General features: G+C 41.2%; 1 protein-coding gene across 1 annotated transcript in view; it reads left to right on the top strand.

The window, feature by feature from the left end:
• The first annotated feature begins 2329 nt into the window (after positions 1-2329).
• UNC80 (unc-80 subunit of NALCN channel complex) overlaps positions 2330-12251 on the top strand; it is a 240046-nt gene continuing 230124 nt past the window's right edge. The window contains exons 1-4 of the mRNA XM_006140105.3: positions 2330-2346; positions 2677-2725; positions 6719-6875; positions 8355-8656. Coding sequence (XP_006140167.1) covers positions 2330-2346; positions 2677-2725; positions 6719-6875; positions 8355-8656 — 525 coding nt within the window. The remainder of the gene's footprint in view (positions 2347-2676; positions 2726-6718; positions 6876-8354; positions 8657-12251) is intronic.

The raw sequence follows: 12251 nt of genomic DNA on the forward strand, positions 1-12251 counted from the left end.
ACTCTTTCCTCTACAGGTCTGTCTTCCCTTAACACTGTGAGTTCCTTATGAACTGGAGTCAATATAGCACAGTGCCTAGTATGTAAATTACTGTCCATAAATATGAATTAAATAAGCTGTATTTTAAAATCTATCTTCATTTTGAGACCAATATTTTGAGATTGTTATTCAAAGATGATTTCAAGGAAGCAAATGAAGAATTTATTTCCATAGATAGGGATCCTCAAAGTGCTCAGAGAAAATGTATATGATGAAAAAATTATGTGTATAGTTTAAAAAGTGTTTTCACCCAAATAAACCTGTACTTTAATTCCATTTGTCTATAATTTTTCTTCTCATACCAATATATACCATATAGTCATGCCAATATAGGGTAGACTCACGTGTTGTTAACTGTACAAGAATTATTTCTATTTGTTGAGATCGAGGCTTGGGGTCTGATCCTTCATTTCAAGAATATTAATGTTTTTATTCAAAAAAGTGTATAACTATATTCGTTTTTATTGTTTGTTTGTTGTTTACTGATAACTGAACCCACAGCAGTAGTTTTCTATTCAGGCTGCTTTAACTCACCCCTCCACAGCTTGTTTCACTGCTAGATAACACATCTAACTGCAGTCCAACTGTAGACTATAGAGATGACTGCTACAACGGCAGGAAAATGACAGCTATCTCACTGGGGTGAACTGGATTACCAAAATGCACTAAAGGGCCACAATAAAACTCATTTCCTCACAGCATGACCTCATGTTTTTCCTCCATGTGCAGTTAACTGACTCTGCAACTGGTTAGTTTGGGGGCTTTGCATTTCTGCTTTGGCAAAACAAGCAAGGTTAATTTCTAGTAGTTAACATTTTTAAGTCTCACCTTTCAGAACTTTCAAGCTTCCTCCCACTTGCCAAGTTTGCCCCCTTTGTTTTTTACACTTTTAATGATTTTCATGCGTTGCCTCTGCTAATCCCCAGGGATGGACAGACTCCTGACCTCCTTGCTAGAGGTGCGAATGATGCCAGGGTTAGTGACTGCTCTGCAGTTCCCCAAAGCTCCTCCTCCCCAGACAGTGACAGTCCTTCCTTCCGATGCTGAGGTTGGGAAACAGGACAGGGAATACTCCTAGGGTGCAGCTTGGAGGGGACGAAACCGAATCCTGGGGACTGAAGAGGCCACGCAGGAGACTGGCGTGCCGTGCAATGCTCACCGTGGACTCTCTCCGCCATCCCTTTGCTGCCCAAGCTGCCCCCGACTCGCCTCTCGGCCTGGGCTGCCCGACGCGGGCCGCTGTCCACAGTGGGAGGTGCTGAAAGCAAGGAGCGGGCGCGGGGGCGGCGAGGCGGACAGCTCCTCCGAGCGCCCCCCTCCTCGCTCCGCGGCTCCTCCAGCCCTCCCCTCCTCCCGCAGCCATGTTCCACGCGCGGGGAGGGGTGGGGAGAGGGGAGAGGGACGGGGGATCAGGGCGGAGAGAGCCGGCTCTGCCTCGGGGAAGGAGGGGATGAGAGTTGGGGGGAGCGGAGCGGGCGCGGGGGCGGCGAGGCGGACAGCTCCTCCGAGCGCCCCCCTCCTCGCTCCGCGGCTCCTCCAGCCCTCCCCTCCTCCCGCAGCCATGTTCCACGCGCGGGGAGGGGTGGGGAGAGGGGAGAGGGACGGGGGATCAGGGCGGAGAGAGCCGGCTCTGCCTCGGGGAAGGAGGGGATGAGAGTTGGGGGGAGCAGCGGGAGGAGGAGGAGGCGGCGGCGGCGGCCAGCGAGGAGCCAGCTCTGGGTCCTGCAGTTGGACTCCCGGGAGCCACCATCATGGTGAAGAGGAACAGCTGCTGAGGCCGCGCCACTGCCTGCAGCTCCCTCTCTGGGGCTGTAAGCAAGCCCTCTGCACCCGCTTAAAAACACGCATTTAGAAAATATTTCAGTGAAGTTTGTCGACAAGCAGATTGGCAGTTGTTGAATAAATATATACATTATTTAGGGGGTGGGAGGGCAGAGAGCCTGGGAAGAGGGGGCGGGGAGCTAGGAAAGATAATTAGGACTGGTGTGCTCCTGTGTCCCAATCCCCCTCCATCTCCTGCTGTGAATCCAGCCTGGTGACCTGTTGTTTTTCCAGCTCTGTGTTTGACGAATATCTGCTATGCCCACTTGTTAACCGTTTTTGCTCGGATTCAGCCAACATAATCTCCCTGGTTAAAGCCCCTGAGGAGAATGACTTTTGATGAGAGATTTTTTTTTCCTCCTCTTGTGGAAAGACAAAAAAATCTATTCCAATAAACACAAGGGGAAAGAGATTTATTATTATTATTATTATAGAGATTTATTAGATAAAAAAATTGTTTCTGGAAGCCATGACCTACCTAAAGCCGTATTCCTTTTTCGGTTTTTAATATGGCTATGCACATGAGTAATGCGTCACTTCTGACCACTGGCAGTGTAGACTCTAATTAGGTAAAAGTCTTCAGAATAAGAGTGGGTAGGAAAACCATAGAGAGCTGCATCCCTTTTATATATGTAATTACACGTGTAAAAGCAAATGTCGTCAGCTGGTCAACACCTGCTCTTAACAAGCTTCCTAAGGAAGGATGAAATTTGAGCTTCAAAGCACCATGTCTTATTCATTGAAAAATATATCATCGGGATACTTCAACAATAATTTTACTTATGTTTATAACAAATATCTCTATTAATTTTTCAGTGCATTTTTGAGGCCTAAACTGGGGAAGCAATATGAAGCCTCTTGTGTGGTATGTGATGTTTCATCATTTACTGATTAGTGCCCTCTTTTGTGGAATCATTTGAACCTAAAGAAAGGTATTAAATCACACTGACTATACTTATCAATGCACTTGGAAATATTATTGAGCACCTACTGTGTGTCAGGTATAATTCTACATGCTGGGATAGAGCAATAACAAAAACAAGTATAGCATTTACATTCTGGTGGGAGGAGGCAGGCCACAAGCAAGCAAAATACATAGCAAGCCAGATGGTGCTAAGAGCTGTGGAGAAAAATTAAGCAGGAAATATTAGAAAGCACTAGGGTAGAGGGATTATTTTGTAAGTGGTGAGTGGGTAAGGCTTACCTACTAATATGACTCTGACAAAGATGTGAGGTAAGGGAGGGAGGGACCGGTAAAGGAAGAGCAGAGGGAATGGCAAGTTTAGGACCTTGGCATGGAGTGAAAGGGTGGGGAGGGATTGAGTAGCAAAAGAGAAGAGAGATAACAGAGAAGCAAATGGTAGGGGGCCTTTTGGGGTAAGTGAGATAACTTTGATCAATAAAATTGAGACTATTAAGTTAAGTCATTGGGAAAGTCATGTTGTGCTTTTCCATGTTTTTCTATGCAAAAATACATCATGACTTTCCTGACAACCCAGTATATTGGGTTCATATCACAAATGCCTATGAACTAATCAAACAAAATTATGTGCAATTCTCTATTTTTGTGTCTTGCATATGTTCTACAAGTCTGAAAATTAATAGTATAAATAATTATGAAAAGAATCCTATTAGTATTTTTGCAAACTAAAGTGCACTTTTGGCTGAGACTCAGATGAACCCCATATCCATACAATTTTCCATTCAGTAAATTGAGAAAAGAAGAATGAAATAGCAAAACAAGACTAAAATAAACATTTCACAAACTTCATTAAAGTTTGAAGTTGACAGCAAGGTCTTTACATGGAATATATTGTAAGTTAAAGTAGGAACGTGTCAGTTCGAATACTGCTCATGCGTATTTACAAATAACTACATGGATGACCTTCTGATACAGAGTTCTGAAGTGTTAAGGCCACCAAGTATGATAGAAACCAACTAAAGAGTTAAACACACACAAACACACACACACACACAATTTAGTAGGAACTTGTTTCATTGAATCTTCTGTTCATCAAAGTTGTCACAAAGGTATTTTTAAAATGTAACTTTCTGATAAAAACTTTTTAATTGAATTTGTTGTTGTACTTAGCTAGTTGGGGTAATCTGACACTTGAAATCTGAGCATCCATTCCTTAAATCATTTTAATGGGACTAGCAGATGACATAATCGTTACATCGCTGGACTCCCACATGGCCAACTGCAGTTCAAGTAGCAGACCTAGTAGCTTGAAATTCATGCCAGGCACCCTTGTATGTGTGTCCAAAATCCCAAGAGTAGAATGGAGGAGAAGGGATTGTGGCGTAGCCATTCCCCCTGGGGGAGGGGGCGGTGATTTCTCACTTTTGGTCTCTCTGTCTCTCTCTGGAGACATGCACCCTAGGGTAAAAATCTCTCACTAAAAAGAAGAAGGAAGAAAAAGAAGAAGGAGGAGGAGGAGAAGAAGAAGGAGAAGAAGAAGGAGGAGGAGGAAAGAAAACCATCCTGACAATTATACTAGCTTAAAATATTTCTGACTTTTCTCTATTCTTGGAAAAAAATATGTCTGACATTTTAAACACAGTCCCATAATATCAAATAGCTAAGTTATATTTATGAATAGAGATTGGAAAATAAGGATAGAGATAATGGATATCAATATAGAAAATAATTTCTAAAGTTTAAAAAATTGTAAAAAGTTGGACCAGCCCATAGCTGGTGATTAAGGGAGCTGGGTTCTGCATGGTTAACAGCCCCATTTGAGCCTCAGACATTCCAGACACATGTGAATATATCTGCAGGCCCAAAATCCCAAAAGAGAGGAAGAAATAAAGGAGGAGGACTCACAGAATGACCATTCCCCATGAGGAGTGCTTTCTCCCTCTCCTCTCTGTCTCTCTCTAGTGGGCAAACCTACTCTCTGACAAATTAAGAAAACTTTAAAAAAATATAAAAAGTTATGTTACTAACATTTTATAAGAAAATGACATTAGCTACCCATCACTCTGAGATTATCAAATATGTAACTCATCCTTGTATATTCATTAGTCTATATAATTTGGGGGGGGAGGGGAGAGGTTTTTGTTATAGGATGCGTGTACTCACCAGAAAGACAGAGAGAGAGACGCGGAAAGTGAGAAATCACCCCTACGGTGGGATGGCCATGCCGCAACCTCTTCGCCTCCATTCTCCTCTTGAATCCTGGGCACACACGCACATGTGCCTGGCATGAGTTTAAGCCACCTATTCTGAGATTTGAACCGTAGTTGACTACATGGGAGTCCAACGACATAGCCATTACGCCAACTGCTGGTCCTAGAAAATTATCTTAGCTACCCATCACTCACTGAGATGATCAAATATGTAACTCATCCTTGTATGTTCATTAGTCTATATAATTTTTATAATCTTTTAGTATCAAATAAGCTCACCCTATACTTAATGAACACTTACATAGATAGATACCTGACGACAAAAGAATTTCAAAATATTTGCATCTGCATCACCAGCAAAGCTAAGAAGACTTTGTATTGAGCGTCTTTGAAAAGTCAAAACAATAAACCCCAAAGATTACATCTCTGATGGTACTACTTACCAAAACTCCAGTGTATCCTTCATTATGAAGGTGAATTTATTTTCCTTTTTTGACTCAAAATGAAAATTGTTTTCTTTGGAGAATCTCTGTAGTAAACCATGTCTTTTTCTTGAGTATACTAATTTCAATAAAGTTTGAAAACTTGGTACTTGTATTATGATGATTCTATAGGACACACAATTTTCTTGACATCAAGTACCAATCATGGTTTTACAAATCAAATGTTTATCTTATTCTAATATTTGATAGCAATGCTTTCCCCAACAACTTTTAGTGAAATTTTCCTTCCCTCTAAAAAAAAAAATAAAAGAGAAGAAAGAGAAAGGAAGAAAGAAAGAAAGAAAAAGAGAGAAAGAAAAAAGAAAGGAAGGAAGGAAGAAAGAAAGAAAGAAGAAAGAAAAGAAAAGGAAAGGAAAGGAAAGGAAAGGAAAGGAAAGGAAAGGAAAGAAAAGAAGAAAAGAAAAGAAAAGAAAAGAAAAGAAAAGAAAAGAAAAGAAAAGAAAAGAAAAGAAAAGAAAAGAAAAGAAAAGAAAAGAAAAGAAAAGAAAAGAAAAGAAAAGAAAAGAGAAAAAAGAAAAAACTGTCTAGGTCGAACTTGTTACTTTCTCAGGGATGATTCACTTTCTGGGAAAAAAAAAAAAAAAACCCTATCTAGGATAGATTGTTTAATAACTAACAGAGGTGACTCATTTTTCTCCTCCATCCCTCTTTCTCTCCTTCCCTCTCTTTATTCAGTTGATATATTTAGTATCTTTTATGGTTCCAGGAATTAGGTAAGGAGTGTTCTGTGCCAAATAATTGCTAGGTGCATGAAATAAATCAGGCACCTCAATACCAGATTTCTTGAAAGTATTGTGTCTTGGTTAACACCTAACGAACAAATTGTTATGAATTCTGTCCCTGAAGACACTTGCAAAAGGCATTACATTTTGATTTGCCGTTGTGACAGCTCCTTTCTATGACTCAACATTTTTATAAAATATTACATTCAAAAATCTCATGAATTTAAATGCATTGTTATACTCTTTGTTAGAGGAGCTTATTTTGACAGAAATAAAAATAATGTAGTTCTTCAAGCCATATACTTGGGTTCAATGGCCTGAAAATGGGTAGATTATAGAAAACAATCACTGACCTACTGCAAGTCAACATGTACATAAATGCAATGTGAGTCCATCCTCAAGAATTTGGTCCACAATTTGTGTCTTTTAGGATTCTCAGTATCTTGATGCCCATTTTCCATCCTATTTCTTATTTTATATGCTCTTTTAAAAAATCTGCAGTCCTTTGAACGTGTGCTGGTAGAAAACAAGCTGCATGGTCTCTCTCCGGCCCTCTCTGAAGCCATCCAGAGCATTTCCAGATGGGAGCTGGTGCAAGCCGCCTTGCCTCACGTCCTCCACTGCACAGCCACCCTGCTTTCAAACAGGAACAAGCTAGGTTTGTGCAGTTGCATTACTTGTTTATTGTGTATGACGATTCTTCATACTCAACATTTGTTCTGGTCTGTTCTGTTGCTAATAACAGAAATACCTAAGTCTAAGAAATTTAAGAGTAAAGAGGCTTATTCAGCTCATGCTTTGGAGATCTAGAGTGGAGCAGAGCACATCTGTCTTTATTACACTCTTCTTAGAAACCCACCCAGGGAGGACTCAATCATGGCTCCTCCACCCTGATGCCTAATCCTTTCCCAAAGGCCGTACCTTTTAACACAATAATCATATTAGAATTCTTCTCAATACCTGTGCGATACAACCAAATTCCAACACAGGAATTTTGTAGAGACATTGAAACTTAGCACCACCCTAATAACACAATACATTGAGTAGTTCTGGTAGTCCCAGGTACTTTGCATGCATTACCTCATTTATTCTTAGAATCGTTCTCACATTGGTACCACCATTATTTCCATTTTACTAGGGAGAGAACTTTCTCTTTAGTTTTTACTTTTTTTTTTTTCAAAGAGAGATTTTTGCTATAGCGTGTGTATGCTCGCTGAAGAGACAGAAAGCCAAAAATCATGCCACAAGGGGGATGGTCATGCTCCAATCCCTTCTCTTCAATTCTCCTCTCAGGATCTTGGGCACTCATGCACAAGCACCTGGCATGTTTTTAAGCCACCGGGTCTAGGACTCGAACCACAGTCGACTATGTGAGAGTCCAGCGATTTAACCATTACACCATCTGCTGGTCCTATGGTTTTTAATTTCTAATTTCACAAATGATATTCTCCTCTTAAAAATTAAAATATTATAGGTAAGCTAAAACTCAGACACCCAAAATGAGTCTCAACCAAGTTTGTCCTCTTTGCTCTCCCAAATCCTGAAACAACCACTTTTATGAATTTTGCATATTCACCTCAGAAATGTTCACAACTTTGTAGTACTCTGTGTATGTGTGTGTGTGTGTGTGTGTGTGTGCATGTACACACATGTGCATGTGCATATAGATTTTCAAAAATTATCTTGCAGATTGTTTTCCTCATCTGGCAATACGCCCCAGCTGTCTACCCCATATGCTTTTTCACATAATTTGCTCCCCTCATTTGAGTCTCTGCTCACATGTTAGCTCCACAGAGGGATCTTTCCAAGTCACCTTGTCAAAAATAGAATGGTCGTTATCTTCAGAGCCTATACTTTACCACTATGGTGCCTATTTAGAAATCTATTTGAGTAACTGACTAAGAGACGTGATTCATACCGTTTCTACCCTGTGACAGCATGTTATTCTGCTGAGATTACAGCCAGTACAAAAGTCCAAAAAAAGAAGGATGAACCCTGCCAGCATTGGTTGTAAGAAGTACAGAGAAATGCTAGTGTCTCCTGGAAAACTGAGGGATTTTTCCCCACCCCCAAGGTTGATATCCATTGCTATTGTTGCAGCATTGCCTTAACTTGGCTGTGCCTTTATCCCGTGCAGGCCATCAGGATAAATTGGGTGTTGCTGAGACAAAGCTCCTGCACACCCTTCACTGGATGCTCCTGGAGGCCCCCCAGGATTGTACCAGTGAACGATTTGGGGGCACAGACCGTGGCTCCAGCTGGGGTGGCAGCAGCAGTGCCTTCATCCACCAAGTTGAAAACCAGGGTTCTCCAGGGCAGCCTGGCCAAAGCAGTTCCAATGATGAAGAGGAGAACAACCGAAGGAAGATCTTCCAGAACTCCATGGCTACTGTGGAGCTCTTTGTGTTTCTGTTTGCTCCTCTGGTACACAGGATCAAGGTATGCAGAAAGCTATAGTTAGGGCTGGGTGCGATGCAAATGAGGTGAAAGTGGGCTTCAAATGGCATTGCGATTTGGTCGTTCATGCCTTTGTATGATCTTACACAAGCCCAGGCATGAAGAGCTTTATTACTATATTAAGCTACTCAACATTACTTCAAAAATACAAATCTCATGGCTGGTCTCATAGTATGGTGGTTAAAAGCTATGCAAGGAAAACTACATGGCTGACCAGGGTTCAAGTCTAGGCCTTCCTCGGCATGCATGCACATGCACAAAATCCTGATAGGATAGAGAACTGAAAAAGGATAGCACCCTTACCAGGCCCCATTGGGAATCCTTTTCACTCTCTTCCTGCTCTCATTCTTGCTTGCATGCACACACATCCTCTGGCATAAACAAAACAAAACAAACAAAACCTCACAAACCTCTTCATATCTTTAATCTACTTAAAAATCTGCAATAGTTCTCCATCTTCTTCAAGATAATGTCCACAGGTCTGAATAGTGGCACAGTGATAAACATGATTCCCTTCAAAATAGCCCCATATAGGAAGGTTCAAGGTTTGTGTACAGGGACCTCCCTGAGTACACAGGGCAAATGTATGCTGATGGTCCAGTGGCTGGTCTCATAGTATGGTGGTTAAAAGCTATGCAAGGAAAACTACATGGCTGACCAGGGTTCAAGTCTAGGCCTTCCTCGGCATGCATGCACATGCACAAAATCCTGATAGGATAGAGAACTGAAAAAGGATAGCACCCTTACCAGGCCCCATTGGGAATCCTTTTCACTCTCTTCCTGCTCTCATTCTTGCTTGCATGCACACACATCCTCTGGCATAAACAAAACAAAACAAACAAAACCTCACAAACCTCTTCATATCTTTAATCTACTTAAAAATCTGCAATAGTTCTCCATCTTCTTCAAGATAATGTCCACAGGTCTGAATAGTGGCACAGTGATAAACATGATTCCCTTCAAAATAGCCCCATATAGGAAGGTTCAAGGTTTGTGTACAGGGACCTCCCTGAGTACACAGGGCAAATGTATGCTGATGGTCCAGGCTGCCTGAGACTGGGAGTAGAGTGTGGTTATGAGATCCTATTGGGGATATTATCTCTCGTTCTCATTTCTGGCCTTTTCCATGTAGACTTAGTCACTATCTCTTCTGTATTTCTATGGCATTTTATAACTACCTCTCTTATAGGATCTAGAGCAGAAACTTTAATTTTTTTTTTATTTTTATGTGCTATGGACTTTTTGACAGTTGGGTATAGCCCAAGAATTGCTTTTTAAAATACTTTTGAGTACATCAGATACAAAACATAGGATTATGTAGAAACCAATTGTCTTAGAATACAATTATATCCGTTTGCCCCATAGACCTGGAGGAGACAATAAAATTTGAAATCTCTATGCCATCACTTTATACTACTTGATCTTGGTATATTATTTAACCTCTCTGATCCTCAGCTACATAAAATCTTGAATCTCTATAATACAAGGTGAATATATATGAAGATACATGGTATGGTACTAATACATACAAAGAACTCAATAACTGTTTGTTACTTCTGTGAATAAATAAATGACCATAGTCCAGCTAAGTATTGAAATTAGAGATAACAAGAAATTAATATGGTCCACTGCTCTTTAGTAGAATATTATATCCCTAATGAATATTCATTTAAGTTAGCAATGTAGATATAAAGGTTGTGACTGTTAGCAATCATTATGAGGGGATAGTCTTTCCACTCATTTTGGCTTTCTAAAATATTCACTTTCTATACTGTCTCATATACTGGTAGGAATAGATTTAAAACTACCTGTAAATTCCCAAAATATAACACATATATTGGCCACATTGCCCATCAAACATACTAAAATTTTACATGTCATTAAATCATATTAAATTGTTGTTTTAAAGCTTTAACTTTACAAGGACCAGCAGATGGCATGTAATGGTTACGTCACTGGACTCCCAATGGCTGAACATGGTTCAAGTCCAGACCGCTAAAACTCATGCTGGGGGTGTGTGTGTGTGTGTGAGTGAATGCCAAAAATCCCAAGAGGAGAATGGGGGAGAAGGGACTGTGGTGTAATAATCTCCCCCCGCCCTCCGCCTCCCAGGGATTAATTTCTCACTTTTTTTCTTTCTTTTTTTTCTTTTTTTGGAGAGGTTTTCGCTATAGGGCACATGCACTTGCCAGAAAGACAGAGAGACAGAGGGACAGAAAGTAAGAAATCACCCCCCAGGGGTAATGACCACGCCACAATCGCTTCTCGATTCTCTTCTCGGGATGTTGGGCACCACATGCACATGCGCCCGGCATGAGTTTAAGCCACTGGGTCTGGGACTCGAACTGTGGCCGACTACATGGGAGCCCAGAGACATAGGCATTACACTCCCCCTACATGGGAGTCCAGAGACATAGCCATTACACTACCTGCCGGTCCCCCAATTTCTCACATTCTATCTCTCTGTCTCTCTGGCAAGGACATGTGCCTTATAGCAAATATCTCTCTCTTAAAAAAAAATAAGTCTTTTTTAAAGATTATACTTCATGGAAAGCATTGTTTTAGCTGAGATTGTCCATCTGGCCTGTGGAACCTGCAGGATTTGGTCCTGGTCACCTGCGGGGCCTCATTGCCCTCCCTATCACTGGTCTTCATCTTGTTCACAAACCTTCAGGCTTATTGGAGGCTCATCCTCAAACTCAATAAGCTCATTCTTGTTTTCAAATCTTTGCACTGGCTTTTTCCTTGTACTTGAAACATTTACTCCCAGCCTCTATCCTCCAGATTTTCACATGGCCCTATGTTTCTCACCAATTTTTGCATAATTCAAATGTCAGCACCTCAGAAAATTCTTTCCTACCTACTTTAGTTCCACTAGCACATTATCTTACGTGTTCCTGTTTGACACTTACCAGTACCTGGAATCACGTTGTGTGTTTGTCTACATGCTTATTGTCCATCACACCCACTAGAACAGAAGTCCTTGGATGAAGGGATTCTTCCTGTTCAGGTCACAGCTCTTCCTCTAGTGTCTGCAATAATGTCTGGCATGTATGACGCTGTTGATAAATGTTTAATGACTGACTCACAGAGTAAACCCTTTATTACCAGAATCTGATCCAAGCGCTAAAAGTAGCAGTTCTAGACAGGTACAGAATCCTTAAAATGGAGGAGACAAGAATAATGGCTCCTTAAAAATAGCCCAAAATATGCCTATATGTTGAAAAATATCATCTGGAACAGGAAAGTGTGGAAATATAGAAGTACCCAGAGAGGCTGTGATTTTATTTGCAAGACATAACTAAGAGTTCAGGTTTTTTTACTTTTTTTTTTTTTTTTTGGAGATATTTTCACTATAGGGCACGTGCGCTCGCCAGACAGACAGAGACATTAGAAACAGAAAGCGAGAAATCACCCCCCAGGGGGGATGGTCACGCCGCAGTCCCTTCTCCTCCATTCTCCTCTCGGGATCTTGGGCACGCACACGCGCCTGGCGTGAGTTTTAAGCCACCAGGTCCGGGACACGAACTGCGGTCGACTACGTGGGAGTCCAGCAACATAGCCATTACGCTAACTG

This window comes from Tupaia chinensis, unplaced genomic scaffold, assembly GCF_000334495.1.
Source record: "Tupaia chinensis unplaced genomic scaffold, TupChi_1.0 Scaffold000018_1, whole genome shotgun sequence".
NCBI classification, from domain to species: Eukaryota; Metazoa; Chordata; class Mammalia; order Scandentia; family Tupaiidae; genus Tupaia; species Tupaia belangeri.